General features: G+C 38.7%; 1 protein-coding gene across 1 annotated transcript in view; it reads right to left on the bottom strand.

The window, feature by feature from the left end:
* The window catches only part of LOC105271821 (procollagen-lysine,2-oxoglutarate 5-dioxygenase 3-like), a 91123-nt gene that overhangs the window by 2024 nt on the left and 71698 nt on the right, over positions 1 to 17401 (bottom strand). Inside the window, exons 3-5 of the mRNA XM_011313589.1 lie at positions 16263 to 16584; positions 16092 to 16196; positions 13815 to 13961 (exon numbers count right to left, since the gene is read on the bottom strand). Of these exons, the coding sequence (XP_011311891.1) occupies positions 13815 to 13961; positions 16092 to 16196; positions 16263 to 16584 (574 nt within the window). The remainder of the gene's footprint in view (positions 1 to 13814; positions 13962 to 16091; positions 16197 to 16262; positions 16585 to 17401) is intronic.

Below are 17401 nucleotides of genomic sequence, written 5' to 3'. Positions count from 1 at the left end.
CCCCCCCCAAGAAATTCAACGTATAGGATCACAGACCGTGTAACATGAAAATTATATTCAAGCATCATCTCATGCGAGGGCAGAATGGCATCGTGTCCCCGTGTCCAGCATCAAGTTCCGGGGGGTGGGGGGGAGTAATAGACATTTATCCAAATTTTTAATGTTATTGCTCCGATCAATTCAGGGATGAAAGAAAGGAGAGAAAAAGAAATAACTATTTAACTCGTCATACGCTATCATCTTCAGTAGTCAGGAACGCTAGCTTGCGAGGAATATGGTAACTGGTAATCGAGAGCGTGGATGGTCGTAAGGTGACTGGGAACATATCCACCTTCAAACCAGTCTTTTAAAGTTCCAGATCTTCAAGGATTCCGGCAGGATTGCAGGCAAGTTCTAACATCACCCGAGAAGAAATACCCGATAACATGAGGATAACTGCGGACTGTCCGGAAGGGCCTCTCGGGCCTATCGACAAGTCTTATGGAGACAAAAAATCCTAATGACTGAGTTAGCATGGGGTCCCTCATATATATAGTACAACTGAAGCCTGTTTTTCAATTAGTTATGTCCTTCTTACAATACCAAATAAAGCTAATTTAAGGACAGCGATGTTGCAAGTTGTATAGAATCTAATAACAGATACTATAGATCAGGCATGAACAAAGTCGGACCTTCAGGAGCCGGGACCATAAAGCCCTAGCAGACGCACTATTAGAAATACAATACACCAATGTCGAGAAGCCCGGCATAGTTAGGGTGCTAGTAGCAGCGTGCACAAAGTGGGATGCAGTTAAACAGAGAGACCCCCGCGCGCTTTCTTTTCAAATATAAAAAACTTTACCGCCTAAAAATTCGAACAAATTGTCACCAATTCACCATGAAAAATCCTTAGTTGTATCGGGGGTAATTGTTCAACCATCATGGTGCCAGAAATTGATCATTTCTTTGTTACCTTCATAGTGAATAATTATTTTATTAACAATTGAAAAAAATATGAGATGTCAGTTCTTTATGATTCAATAAATAAATTATGAATGTGAGCTTTATTTTATAAGTTTTGCCCACTCTTGGCTAGATCACACATTTTCTACTCTGCGAACATTTTTCAATTACCTTTGCTCGGTCACTCTCTGTAGCTAATTATCTCTATGTTTTTTTTGCAGCAATTGTTGATATTCGGGGTTAACTGAAAATCGATGAATTTTCAAATGTTTAATCATGGAATCGACATAATGAAAAACAGTCAACAAGACATGAAATGATAGAACTAATAATTCTTGTTTTTTCCTTATGCTTTCTCGAGGTCAAAAATCTTTAAAATTTTTTAAGTACTGCTTAGGAAATGTTCTAACAATATTAACAAAAATTGAAAAATCTTTTCACCAGTGTTCTTTAATTCAGCTGCTGTCAAAATATTCAATTTCGAGTGATTCATTCAGCGCAGTTGTTTAAAGTTGCGCTTCAACAATCGACGAATTAGCCTCGCTAATTTTCGGACGTTTCCGGGTTGTCGAGTTAGGGGGCAACGGTCAAGACAATGGTCTTGAACCCCCCCCCCCCCCCCCAATTTCAGTTACATTCCGACTATCATCTGAATAAGTTCGTTTTCCACCGTCTTTAATTCAGGCAAATTAGGTTTAGCATATGTGTTCTTTAGATCCAAAACGCTTTATATAGCGAAAATGTGACGTCACAGCAGCTGGCAACTTATGCCATATCCATAGATATAGTGCGGTCTTGCGATATATATAGATACTAGCGCCGCCGCGGCCGCTTGCATTCTCATGACATTCTTGATGACATTCTCATCACATGTCAGATCAGGGGTCCCATTCGATTATAGAATCGAATGAAAAATAATCGATTATCCCCATGAGATCCGCCATGTTCGATGAGTGGACCGTTCTTTTTATTATATAGGATCCCTCTGTGGTTTTCTATGAAAATAATTAAAAAAAAAAAAACAAAAATAAATTAGGTTATTCATTATTTATTGGTTACTCATTAAATCATATCCGTTTTTATCTTTGTTTGTCTTTATTGAATAAAATAAAACAGAAATATTCGAATATTGCAATTGACCTTAGCTAAGGAAAGAAAAAGATCTTTAATTACATTGTTCTTGACATAAAATTGAATTCCAATCATTTGAAAACATGTATATCTATTCTATCTGCGTACGGAAATTTTTCGAGATTAATGAAAAGTTTTAATGAAAAAAAATTAAATTCCAATCATTTAAAAATAGGTATATCTATTCTATCTGCGTAAGGAAATTTTTTGAGATTAATGAAAAGGTTTAATGGAAAATAAAATAAACTCAAAAAATGAAAATATACTCCGTATGAATTTAGTCGCTTGTGTGAGTCCGCCATGCATTGCCCAAAACTCACCGGATAATGTGTGCCGCCATATTCAACATGGCGATGGGCATAAACCATGACCACGTGATCAATGGGACTACGCCATGACAGTTTTCGCGGGTGAATCTTTTCTAATGGGACTAGCGCCGCCGCGGCGGCGCCGTCGGTGCAATTCTCCATGTCAATTCTCATGGAAACGTATTGCGACCACTGCTCGTGTGGATTCATCCTGAATAAATGCACAGTGCCCCATGAGCATTGTGCCATGACACTTGTGGTGGGCGCCATAAGAGTGCTCTGCTTTTTTTTATCAGATAGGATAGGATATATAGGATTTAGGATAGTAGGATCTTGCGATATATATAGATATAGTGGGCTCTCGGAGTAGAGGTTCTCAGCGCAGAGATATATTGAGGGGTGGAATCGGAAAATCGCGTCTACCTTCTAAAATATAAAGGATGGATGCAAATGTTTTAGATAAACTTTGTTCCATATTCAAGAATAAAAATTATGGGGGGAAAAAAAAATTTTCATGGATTGCATTAGAAGTTACCCTTCCTATTTCATAATAATTTTTTGAATTAAATTATGATGTTATGAAAATATCATGACTCAGATTTTTTAATGTTTTCTACCGTTACTTGAAATTGAGAAATGAAATTTATTCCATTGTTCATTAATTTTTTTCTCCTATCGAACAGTTTTTCGTAGTTTTTAATTTTTTCTCGGAATGCACAAACTTAAATCACTGAAAATTACTTGCCCGTTAATCGCACGACCAAAACACATATTTCTATATAAAAAGCGTTTTGATCTAAACAACACATATATTAGACTTAATTTGCCTTGACTATCTTATCGTAACTCAACCAACGCTCAAATCAACGCTTTCAACTCAACATAATAATATCAACCAGTTATGTTCATTATTGGGTTTGTCAACGATTATAGCATTTAATTATCGATCACGCCTATGTTTACTAAATCTAGCGAAACGCGCGGATTCATTGTCGCCCTTTTGTACATCAACGCGACACACACCGACACTCAACAATTCAACGACTTACTTATCAAGTCACCAATTCAACCACTATATTTATTGTTTACTGCGTCAGAACCTTGTCAATCAACCATTTTTACAATCAACAAAAACCTGTAAAGATCTGTATATTTTCGACAAGTGACTATTAAACGCGAAGTGTTTTACAATTCCGCCTTCAACGACATTAACTATATTCACGACGCAGACTTCTCATTTTCCGATGCCCGACCTCCCAATCCCCACATTCCTCTTCAAACAGCAATTTTATGCGGAAGTCGATATAGAAAAAAATGATTGATTGATATTTTTTATCAATGCAAAATACAGCAAGAAACATATTCATATGCTTCATTCAAAAATTAAAATTTTTACGCGTTAACTGACATAACGATACGTAATTGTTCAAGCATCGTGGTCGTGCCCCTCGAATTACTTGCACAATACAATAGGACCCATTCTCTTATAGTCATTGACCTAATTGGGGTCGGGAGCTAGATGAGCCCATTGAGCACACTTTGTCCATGTCTGCTATAGATACCCAATATGATCTGTCTGAAATTGGGTACAATTGTGTAATTATTGAAAATTATGTTTTGTCGATTCGCGACGGCTCATTTCGATTCAACCACCTACTATCACTGACTAAACACGACGAGTGATTTATCCGCCGCTACCCTTCCGAAGCAATTCAAGTTATTGAATATAATATCACTCATTAGTCGTATCCAGACCAACAGCAAAGGGGGTTTAAGAAATTTCAGAGATAACAGAGTTCACCTCAGCCCGATTTGATACGTTCCGATACGAACCGATACGTTCTCTACCCCGCTGCTTCTATCTTTCTTCTCTCCTCCTATTTCCAGAGATAGAGAGGATCCGAATGGATTTTTTTTTCAGAGAAATGAAAACTTATGATTAATGATTATTGTTTTTCATCGACCTAAACCACACATTTAACTGATTGATGATTAAACAATGATTTTTTAGCTAACGTAAGACCCAGGGAGACTGATATATCCAGCATACAGTCATAAACATTGAGGCAACCACAAAGGATTCAAGTTGATTGTGCACCGGCATGTGAATTAACGTAGTGAGTTTCACTTCACCAATTCAGAAAGAGATATGAACTAAATAAATAAATCCGATTGTCCAATTAATTCCCGCACCCCTTTCCTCCGATCCTGTCATCATATATGGCCGTCCGCATGAAAAAGGCCCACTCTGTCGATCCTAGTATCGGAAATACTTGCATTTTTCTCTGGGAGCTAAAAGTTATCGTTGGTTTTTTATTGTCCGAGATTTAACCAGAATTCTTCCTGCATCGATGAGATGTGTTGAGTTATTATCTCAACTAGAAATACGTTATTGTGACTTCAGGACCGTATGGACTATCAAACGTTATTTTTTGTTTCAATTTTATTTAGTTAGCCTAGAATATATCAAAATTTGGGATCAAATTTGAGTTGCAGACATGACTAGAATGGTTATAAAAAGATAATGAGCAGTTGGCCGTTCCAAACGGTAGAACAGGTCCCGGCAACCTCCAGGTAGTCGGGAGCCAGCCTATTACAAGGGTCGGGATAATCCTCTAATCCTAATAGTTTCAGTCGACAAATATTGTATTTTATTTATTGCATTGCAGCAAATATTGCCTAAACAGTAAAAACAAAAAATTTTCAACTAATGTTGCTATCTATTTGCAGTGAAAATGTGATATTGATAATTCAAATTTATGAAAAGTTGAAAATTGCTGCTCGATCGCACAGTCGCCCTCTGCAGGTATTGGTCGAAACAGGGCTCAAGGAAAGAGAAAAATCGAATCAAAACAGGTAGTTTCTTTAAGTGGATGAGGCCCCTCCCCCAGCTCTCACTAACGAAACTCGGGACCCGCGTGAGCCCCATGAGCCCAGGTTGCCGGGCCCTGCGGTAGAAAACATGATTCTTACTTCACAGGTTATTTTTTTAAATTTTATTTTATCATGAATTTCATTGATGGTTCGCTTCCTAATGGAATACCTGTAACCTCTCACAGTTTCAGATTCTTGGAATGAATTTTGTCGTTTCAATCATTTAAAAACAAGAAGCAAAGTTGACTCTTAGAACATCCTCGCCAAATTACTGAACTGTGAAACCTTTCAGATAAAAAGTTGAATATCTCCTGAACGAATTTTCCGATCTATCCCATCTGCAATATCGAATATTGCAGTCATGAGAAGAAGTTTCTACCGGTTTTAATTCCTACTCAATTTCAAGTTGATAGATTGAATTTGAAAAATCAAAGATGGCGTACAACGCATTTTCCTTCGAAAAACATGAAAATTGAAATATCTTAAGAACTTTTTCGACACATTTATACATGTTCTGACTCATTCATATAGAGTACATTGAGCCGAACATTTGGAAAAAAAAATATATAAAGTTGGATAGTTTGGGAGATATTTGCAAAAAACGTTTCAGAAAGAATCACCGATATTTCGAAAACTACTGAGCGATCTGGCTAGAATCTAGCATCGATCAAATCTATATTAGGACCTATGAACAGACGATATTTCAGATTTTTCAGATTTAATTTACCCGTTTACTCTTCTTCTTTTCTAAAAATTGATCCTCAGTTGACCATCTGCACATACAGACATGGTCTTCAAACTTCGTATTTTTACGTTTCAGACCGTTCTACGCCATTCCGACGCAAAGTTAGACAATCGAAAAATAGAACGATTGCAATGCCTCTATTCGGAAGAAAAAGAGAAAAACATCCTAATGGGCGCTAAATTGCGATACTGATCGAAAGGGATCTGCCATTACACTTCACTAGATTGAGTAACAGAATAACCCGCTGGTAAAGTGCGTATTTTTGTTCAATAAACTGTGATGTCCATCAGCTTGTTTTGAGAGCGGGCGAGTGTACCCAACCCGCGATCTTACTAGTTTTGAAAACGTCAGAAGCAAAAATAAAAATAACCAGTAAAATGCTGCTTTAAATTTCGCATTGTTTCGGACCGACTGGAGGTTTCGCTAATAGCGGGTAATTTCAAGGAGTCTTTCTCTGGTAATTTGGAAATTAGCAGATGATTATGAATTTTGCGGTAATATTAGGACTCGATACATGGTCAGGGGAAAAGGTTAATTACGGAGAAATCACGACGGTCTGTTAATCGCACCGTGAAGAAGGATAATACAAATTATCGTGTGGCGTGGGTTAGCGAAAACTCCGTCTGCAAAATCCCCTCGTGGTTTCCAATCTGGCTGCGAGTGATAGCATCCGTGAGGTATTACGGGTATATTTTAGAGTTGGGAGGTCACTAGGGGTGTTCCCGACCAACACCCACTGAATTGCCGTCATGCATCGTTTGTGCTCCTCGCGTAATTGTAGGTTAGAAATTAAGTTACTGTCCACGGATCCCCGGGGAACCAACCGAGTAAGACTAGCCGCGATATTAAAGGTTTTAGCAGAAGTTTTAAAATTTTTGTTGCCTCATCCAAATTTGAAGGGGAGGATAACTAGCGCGCTGTGACGCCAGCGTCTCTGTGTTTAATCCGCCGGACTAACGTTCTTCTGAGGCAAGAGTTGCGTCATTCTTGGCAGTTATCGTCAGGACGCCGAAATGTTAGGACGAGTTTTTCCCAGAACCAAAAAAGACCCCTTCGGAGGATCCTATCAGTCACATGCATTACGGGCCAAGGTGAGGGAATTTTCTTGTCTCTTTTTCTCAATTTACCGTAGTAACACCAGTTACTAGAGGCCCGTAATTCGTGGTTTGTGTTAATAATCTTGTTCGATCGTCCGATCGAACGGCGTTTTCTCTCCGTGTGGGGTGTTCGTGATGTGTTTTCAGTTGTGTTCTTCCCGAAAACTATGATTGATCATATGTGTGAGAGATGTTAGTCCCATGGGGTCGTCGCCGTTGAGGCATTAGTGGCACTTCACGAAAACTACGCCTGAAAATTCCGGGGAAAACCAGCGAATAACTTTATGGAACGCGAGGCATAATCTCGGTTGGCCTTCAGCGATGTACGTATCGTCGCAGCCTCGAGTAATTTTTCCGCTGCGTTCATCGCTGAGCGAAAACTCCGGAAGGGAGCAGTAAAGATCCCGTTTCGGAAAAACGGGAATATCTTGGTCTCCATACATGGTGGAATCTCCAAATTTCGGGATAATGTCCGTGATTTATCCCCCTCGGTGGTGGATTCCATCCGATGCCGATCGATTGAGCCAGTTAGGCCCGACAAAATTAAAACCAGCGGAAAATTAATTTTACGCTCGCCATGTTGGATGCAGCGCTATCTCTCTTGTGCAATGATTCTATCTCTCTCTTCCTCTTTCCGAGGATCTTTTCGATGCAATTTCGCGATTATTTTGATTACTATGTAGTTCATTAAATATGTTTTTATTGTACAAATTCACATTTGATTAATTATCTGAGGGCTTCCATATTTGAATGATTTCTCCTTAGCTTTTTCTACCGTTCCGGCCGATTAGAATGAATACCGTTAACCTAGGTTAACTGGGAATAATAGTCATGGCTTTCACCTGAATTTGGATAACAAATTAATTGGGTGCTAGAAAGTTTCGACGTGTTAACACTTTTTTTTAGGACATTCAGCCCCTTTTCCAGAATCTATCCTCCTCTCCACCAGCTAGCATACGGAGCGGCGCCGATATTCGTAACATCTCCCTTAACTTCTTGGCTGAATTATGTTCAGATCCGGTTTAGAGTGACGTTTTGCCAGTATTTGTTAAATTTAAGTTTTCGAATTGCTGGTTTCTCGACATAAGAAAATTAGCTGGCGCTCGGCGACCTCTTTAGGTCCCGATTTGTTAATTTTAGAGTATCAACTAGAAGGCTATAGGGAGGAAGGGCGAAGGTGATGGGCATTTTTAGCCGATCTAAAAATGGCACGTCACAAAACTTGATAATTCCTTTCAATCGAGATTGCGATTTAGTACCTGTCAATAACTTTTCCTTTTTTTTTTCATTATCTTTTGATTACAATCGGAGTGCTGCCCGTAACACAAATTTGATCTCAAATTTGACTATATTTTAGACTCATGAGATCGAATCAAAAAAAAACATTGCATGTGACGGATGGTCCACCCAGGCCTTAAAAAAAAACAGGAAGGACTTAGTGCTTTCTGTTTTTTGAATGTTTAATTTAAAAACTTCATCACTCCGCGATTTTTCAATTTAAAGAGTTGTGGTTTATCTTTAAATCCTGGTGATATTACTGGGTATGGGCCCATGGCGCTAACTGCACATGAACAAAGTGGGCTCTTTTCATGCAGACAAATATTCTGATTACTTCTGAAATGTCCTTCCGATTCGGATGTCTTCCGAAAAACGTCGAGTCGCGACGACTAGGCGTTGGGGAACTCCCCAACGGTTTTATATTGTAGTTTTGGGGAATAGTTGAGGCAGTCGGGCCAAATAATTATTACTCGAGTTTATGGGAGTATTTTATTAAGGGTTAAGAAGGGACGTAAGTTTAAGTCTAGGAATATGAATAGGAATCTTTGGGTTTTACCCGAGATGAAACTGGCGACTGAGGCCCAAGGGTGGCTGGTGGTAGCGGTAGTAGCCGAGAGGAGAAAAATGGGAGATCGAAGGAAAAACGGTCAATGTGTGAGAGGTCGAGAGGAGGTAGAGCATTTTTGGTGACGAAGTCCTGAGTGAGGCATTAGACGAAGAGACGGTTTCGAATTTGCTTATATCGATATGTATATTTTAAGTGAGTGTTTTTTATACCAATAACATTGTAAGTATCTCCTAGTGATTAAAGTGTTTATTCAGAGAACCTTTTAGCTGTTTTTATCTATTAAAAAGTATCCCCACACAAATATCTCACAATCTTTACAAAACCTTACGTAATCGCTGTGTCCATAAAAGCCAATTCGTTGTAATGGATTCACAAAAATTCGAAGGAATTCATGCCACATACCATCAAAACCGACTTGATTCATATTGTTCGAAACGGGATCTGGTTTTGGGGATATTTTTAGGAGACGGACTAGATATTTTCAGATTACAAGAGAGTGTGGAGAGGATCAAAAAAATCACTCGCGTGGCGTTGGTCGAAAGAGTCAATTTTAATTAGTAAAAAGTCACTAATAACACACAATTTTGTCACAATAGAGCGAGCTGAGCGAAAACACTATACAATTCAAAGAATTGAAAAGGTATTTTCGAGAAGTACTAATAATGAGCTGGTCAATTAATCTCATAAAAGAGAAGTTCGGAGAAAAGCGCGTAATCACTCTCACGGTTGATATGCAAATGAGAGAGAGTGATAAGCCGCAAGGTGGGAGGTGTCGATCATCGCGATGGTCAATTACACCTGTCCATCAAGTGGCGCCTCAGGTGGCAGAGGTAAAAGGCCACTGGTCATCTGAGGTGAGCGAGCGAGTCAATTAGATGAGTGGGTCATGAGTGTGTGTATGTGTGTGTGCGAGAGTAAGGAAATTCGGTAGAAAACCGAACACATATGGGACATTCCATGTCAACTCAGCAACCCTGATTTTTTTTTGTCCCCGAAAAATTATTAGTCACCATCATTTTGAAGTCCTATATATAGATGAAAATACCCTAAAATTTTTTTCCCCTACCATCAATAGTTCTCGAGATAATTCAAATCAAACTTGAAATTTTCAAAAAATCATAACTTCTGAGTGGTGCATCGGATTCAAACGAATAAAAAACGAAATTTTTTGTTTTTGAGGGTACTTTCCCGAAAAAAAAGTTGAGAGTCCTGGGAATCATCCAAAGTCGATTTTTTGAAGAAAAAATCTGTTTTTATTTTTTTTGTTGAAGAAGGCCATTCGATATTCAATCCGATTTTTTTTTTTCAGATTGAGATATATATATGTACCTCAGATTTTTTTTTCAAAATGCGAGACAGCCTGGGTGAGCGGGAATAATTATTTTTTCTGCCAAATTTTGGGTTTTTGCAGATTTTCCAACCATGGTGCGTCATTATTCCCCCACAAAATCATAAATAATCAATTTCTTTTTCTGTTGGACGAAAGCGAACTATCAACGACGCCCTAAATAGGTTTTGAAGTGGCAAGAATTCTTCTGATGGCAAAAACAAGTGTTATATTCTCTGGTATCATCGATAACACGTTATTAAAATTGTCGCTTCTTTGGAACCTCGATTAGTGTCCAGAACGTTGCTTTCGTTGCTTCTGCTGCTTCACCTTGGGAAAAACTTCCTCATCCATTGCTACAGAATAACGTTTGATGCGCAAACGATTCTCCAATCCCGGAATAAAGCAATGTTACCCTCGGATACGAGGAATTTTTTTAGCCCAATAAAATCTTGACTTCAATTCGGCTTTGACAGTTTCGTGGTCTTCTTTCGCGAAGAAAAAAATTCCCATCCCTTGAAAATGATCCTTTGACCATTGAAACAAAGCATCTGGTGTGAGGATAGGGTCAGCATTGGTGATTTAGAGGCTTTTACGTCTGGCTTCTCTTTTGAACACTGCGCCTACTCCATCACACGCTCCTTTACTGTGGGCAGTTGCAAAATAATGTGCCTCAGCTGCCAAGCCAAAATCATGTTCATGATTCAAGAGATTGGCCATTTGGAACCGATTTTTATAATGTTGAGCAACCCCGTCTGTGACATAGATGATTTTCGTCACGCCATTCCAGTTCTTCTTCACCTGCTGCACTAGAATCTTCTGTATTGAATGAAAAGCAGCCGTGTCATGAACAAGACAATCAGAGAGAACTACCAAACTCTTATGCTGAATTTCATTTTGCTCACGATAATAATATACCACAGGGTGAACTGTGCACTGGTAATTATTATAGTCGAAAGATTGCGCAGCATCCTGAGCAACAAAAGGGTAATTTTCAGCGAAATCACAGTGCACCAGCACTTCTCTTTCAACCAAACTTTCCTTTCGCTCTTTCACAAAAGCTGACTGTTTCTTAGCGATGAAATGGTGAGGCTTCAACGCGTTCAATCGTTCAGCAAGTAAATCGATGAATTCGTTCATTGGAAGTTCTTGTGTCTGTAAGGTGCATTTGTCCGTACCCTGCCACACGCGAAATTTAACGATGTGAACTACAGCACTGGACAGGACTTTCTTTAGTTCCAGTGACAGTGGTTCAACCCCAGGACAATCTGCACATTTATCCAAGTGACAAGCTTCTGTTGGATTGGCACACATTAATCTATTGAGGCAATCCTTGTAGTCTTTGACCGGGCATTTCCAATCTCTAGTTAATGTTGAAATGTTGATTGCATCCAACATCAATTTACAGTTCTGATGGTACGTACAACCACACACGGTGTGAGTGCCACTCATCCCTGCTAGTACGCATTGTTTTGGTCTCAACTCGGCAAACTTACTGAAACCAACTGCAGCCTCTGGATGCGCGGTTTTATACTCTCTATGAAGGTCCGTCAAATTATCTAGAATCAAACGTTTCTGTTCTACCCTCTTTTCTCCATTGATTTTAACGGATAGTTTGTCTTTGAACCCTGGCATTATCCGACTGTCCTCCATGTAGAAACTGCGGACTTTCTCTACAGTCTCACCTGGTAGTGAACGATCAGCTTTTGCAGTTGGCGAAGCAAGCATCCCTTTCAATTCTCTCAGAAGTATTGCTTTTCCGGCCGTATACCTCGATGTATCGAATTCGGAAGCGATCTTTCGTGCACTCCACGACTGCGGGGCAACTGTCAAAATTTGCAAGCGCTCGGAGTATGTCTGCAAATCGTTGAATTTAGCCTTCAAGCCATCCAACATTTCATCTAATTCCGACTCTCTCTCAGACCGATATCTTTTCAATGGAGACTGCCCCTCGTCGCTTTGGTTGCTCTGCGAATCCTCATCCATAGGGGAGCTGCAGAATCAAGTGTCATCTTGGAATTCGTCCTGAATTGAGCTATCTGTGTCGTCAAGGCGAAACGATCGACCTGATCGCAAAGAACTGTTCGCGACATCAGAGCAGAAATCAGATAAAGGGTGTTCTTCGCTGTGAGGTATCGATAACTGAAGAACGGATTTTGCACGTGAAAGTTGCTCGGTAGTCGGTACTAGTTGCTGGTGTATGGAAGTAGGGCAAGATGAGGGTCTGATGTAGCTTCGAGCCTTGTATTCACAACGACTGCAAATTTGCGCAGTCCTTGGTAGGAAGGGGAACTTTGCGTGTATTGCTGGTGAAATTGTACGTAAATTTAATCCAATGTCTTCTTTCTTAGCAGTGGTTTTCATAGGATTCGAACATCTATCGGTACGCGGCATTCTACCAAATACAAGTGAATTAATCTCACGAATATCGTCGAATCATGACGAGGTTTAAAGTAAAAAAGACTCCTCACCTTGATGGGGGAAAAAGGCAAAACAATCCAAATTAATCTCTGAAATGGATACCCCGCAATTATGCGATTTTATTGCACGTAAATGATGCCTGCACTGATTTTTTCACTTTATCTTGAAAGTAATAATGAACTTACTAATTCAAAGGTTGATTAGGCAATGATCATGACGAATCGATGAAGAATGAAGAGCTTCTTTTGTTCATTCGCTCTTTGGTATGAATGTAGATTAATACATTGGAGAATTTAAATTTGATTGCCGACCGTGAGATATATCCTTTATCATAATGTAGATCAACACTGAATGAATAGTTTCATTGTCACCAGTTTGCTTGGTCACGACGATGTTATTCATACGAAGGTCGTGCGCGCTCGTTTGGCTAATGCACCATATTTTCAATTATCCACGAATGATCAGTTCTAGTAGATCATGGGGATGATAAATCATCTAATGTTGAAAAATATCATTCCTATAGGACCGCAGTAATATATCCTGGTTGGACAAACTGCAAAAACTCAAAATTTGGCAGAAAAAATAATTATTCCCGCTTACCCAGGCTGTCTCGCATTTTGAAAAAAAAATCTGAGGTACATATATATATCTCAATCTGAAAAAAAAATATTCGGATTGAATATCGAATGGCCTTCTTCAATAAAAAAAATAAAAACAGATTTTTTCTTCAAAAAATCGACTTTGGATGATTCCCAGGACTCTCAACTATTTTTTTTTTGGAAAAGTACCCTCAAAAACAAAAAATTTCGTTTCTTATTCGTTTGAATCCGATACACCATTCAGAAGTTATGATTTTTTGAAAATTTCAAGTTTGATTTGGATTAACTCGAGAATTATTGATGGTAGGGGACAAAAATTTTAGGGTATTGTCATCTATATATAGTACTTCAAAATGATGGTGGCTAATAATTTTTCGGGGACAAAAAAAAATCCGGGTGGCTGAGTTGACATGGAATGTCCCATATGTATATCCCGTGTTGGAACCGCTTTATACCCGCCAGCTAGTCTGGGATCCTGAAATTACGAAAATCCCGTATTGATATTTATAAAGATAAATGCTTACATCGTGAAAATAGCCGATAAAGACGAGCTCTTGCAGCGGCCTGACGTACTCCTTGAGAAAATACAACCATTGTCGCTCATAGTCCACCTGGTTCATATGGATATCGCGGGTGGGCACATTTTCATATCCCCCTTGCAATCTGAAATCCTATGAATTGTTTCCATTAAACTTCTCCTCAAATGGTACATATCGGAATTATTTTATGAGCATGAAATAATACTCACAATTATAGACGATTAATGTATTGAAATTAATACGTTTGACAACACAAAAAGATTCAAAACTTGATAGTTTTTAGTAATAGTATATTTCCGGACTATAGGGACCGCGGTTTTTTTACTCGTGTACAGTTGGCCTTCGTGCCGAAGACGAAAATTGGCCAACCACCCGAGCGAAAAAATTCAGCCCAACAGTTCGGATATTATTTTTCTGCCGTGATTGTCGAATTTTCGAATTTGGGAAGTATATAGTATTAATTCTCTGATGAGAAATCGTGAGAAACAGTACGGAAAAATATAATGCAAAAAAAGCAACTACTCTTTCACTTTCATTTAAAATAATGTTCCCAATGTAATAGCAGGTGAAAAATAAATGCGGTTTTTTTTTTCTAGCCAAGGAAGGATTCACATTAATCAACATGGCTGATTAAGGTCGGCAATAAAGCTCGGCGGGAATTAGAACTGGAGCTCAGCGTTGGATACCGTTTTTTAGCGAGAAAATTATACCTTTATTTCAGGTCAGTCCATATGATTTCAACTAGGCTTAGAGCTGTGATGAGGTAGAATTCTAAGCCGCCCTCCCTCTTTCACCCGAAATATGCATTAAAAATAATAATAATATTAGCTTAAGTGGTGGCCGCTGGGCAAGCCATTCTCCTAGATATCCCCTGCTCCTTTATTCACTGAAGAGCTCTTCAGCTCGTAGACTTCGTAGCGACGAATGGGGCTCCTCTCACAAAACTTCCCCCCAAAGAATTCTAGCAACACTCACGGATCCCGTGGTTTCTCACAACGAACCTCCCATCAATCTCGAAGGAAGCCCTCCTGGTTACCTGATACAACCTGAAGGAGGAAAAATGAAGAAGGAAAAGGAAGAAGTGAGGATTAGTAACTGCCATCACTCGTATTTCGGTTTGCCAGATGGGAACTAATAATTTGTAGTTGAGAGAAAAGGGGAGTTAAAAGAAGAAAAAGGACCCAGGATTGAGGGAAGAAATGGAGGCTGCTAAAGGATCATGGAAAGGATTCAGAAAAGAAGTAAGAAGACCAAACTGCGGAAAATGACAGAAGATTGAGAGACCAAACAACCCCGAGTTACACGAGGTAGAGAGTGGGTACCCTAATTTTTCCAGTACCTACCCCAACATTATTCCCTGTTATGTAAAATCGCTCAAACCATGAGCCAAGTCACTAGCTATACAATTTTTCCAGTGATTGACCCCCTCTTGATTTTCTACGCTACATCACGGTTGATTTGCCTGATTGGTGAATGTTACTATCCATTAATTCACAATACATGAGAAAAAAATGTCATTATTCTTTTCCATAAATTATTTGGCGTAGATTATGACCGCGTATCTGGGAATTGAACTGCATTGGAAATGAGCATTTAAAAAATATCTCCTATTGGGATTCGACCTGAGGTGCTTCGAATTCGTAATCAAGCGTGCTCTTCATTAAGCTACCTGGAACCCCGTAGCATGGTATTATTTTGTTTCTCCACTATTGAAGGTTTCAGCACGTGATAGGCATGATAAACTAATAAGTTTAGAATTGTTCGACTGATGAGTCAAACAAAGATAGCAATAATAATACGACCTCATGCACGCTGGTCTGCTCGACCCTTATTTTTAACTTAGGTATTATAACACTTGGGTGAAAATTGTCGCTATATTTGTGCTCATAATTAAAGAGGCTTTACTGAGCTAACAGTTGTACGAAGTACTGTTTGTTGTATTTATAACTGAGTGTCCAATGGCGATCAACGAACGGGAAAAGAATGCTCAAGCGACTACGTTCAGTTGATAGAATGTGACTGTTCTATCAGTGCAGGTGAAGTTGATGTGCGAGTCGAACGGTTGGTCGGACTCGACACATGAATTAAAAAAATTTAGTTCAACAACTCAGCTGATTTTTTTATCCGTACTGTTTTCCAAATTTTTAGTTTGAGTAAATATGTAATACCAATTCTCAGATAAGAAATCATTCGACAAAGTACAGAAATATAATTACTCACTACAGTGGCACGGCACATTTATATAATTCATTAATTGCTTACTTGATTGGATCCATCCGACCATTGTCCATAGGTTTCCATAATTTCAATGAATTCTCGACAGAATCGGAGATTGACAATAGGAAACCAAAAAACATCTGGGCACGGCTGAAATAATGTTCAGAATGATTTGTTATGTTTCATGTTTCATTGGGTTAGTCTGCTTTACTATACCTGAATAGGTTTATGATCAACGTTGAAGTTATCATTATAATTATCATGGATATATCTCTTTTGCCAATCCAATTTATTACTGGAAATCTCATATATGTCTGGATTCGTACGTCTCAGGTCGTAAGTCTCTGGATTGATTAGATGACCGAATTCGAGGCGGTTGTTGACGTACATGAAGATATCTCGATAGCGATTAGTTATGGCAAATGCCATATCCGGTTCCGTTCCATCGATGGTGTAGACTGGACGAGTTTCGAAATTGTTGAGCAGTGTCACGTTTATAAGGTAGCAATGCGTGATATATGGAACATTCCATAAACCCCTAATAAACATACATATCTTGGATGAGTAATTATGAAAATTATTCTTTTCCAGGTCTATCTCTTTGGGTTTTTAAATGTTGATCGTGGATGCATTTGGGAGATTACGTTAGTATCAAAAGTTTCAAAAATTATCAGAATTAATACAAATCAAAAAATGAGTCCTTCAAGTTAAATCCATTAGATATCAATTTTAAAGACGATATTAAAACTAAACTCAGTATATTCGTTAAACAGAAGAGGAACAGATACGAATACGAAAGGAAGAAAAGGGTCTTAAAGAATTCAGTACAAATAACGGCTCACATGCTTCATGTAGTTTCTCTTTAATACATCTATTATAAATACAATGACTCTTACATGAGTTATCCATCAATTCAACAAATCAATAGTTTAACCAAGAATCAAGCTGGAAAGGGAAATCTCACAGAAGAAAAAAATTGATTTCCCATCAATTCCTGCGAATTCAGTTACAACATTTATAACGTAATTTCCATAATTTCTTGTTGGTGAAATCTCAGATGTCTTATGTTCCTTAACTTCCGAACTCTCCAGCAGTCCCTCGAAGAGTGCCAGAAAAAATCTGACATACAGTGACTATTGGCTCGATACAAATCAAATAATGATTATAGACACTCAAAATATAAAGAAAACAACTGTCGCCTTGCCAAATAAATTAAATGATGTGTCGTCGGAAAATTCCAACAATTAAGGTTGTTGTCGCGCGACAGTCTCTGTAAAAAGTTTATCCGCTGTAAAACGGGCCAGTTTAGAACACAATTTTTTAGCGGTATATAGTCTCACTTGATTGATTGCATT

This window comes from Fopius arisanus, unplaced genomic scaffold (genome assembly GCF_000806365.1).
Source record: "Fopius arisanus strain USDA-PBARC FA_bdor unplaced genomic scaffold, ASM80636v1 scaffold00125, whole genome shotgun sequence".
NCBI classification, from domain to species: Eukaryota; Metazoa; Arthropoda; class Insecta; order Hymenoptera; family Braconidae; genus Fopius; species Fopius arisanus.
Note: the sequence above shows the minus strand (reverse complement) of the source record. Positions and strands in the feature narration are given on the sequence as shown.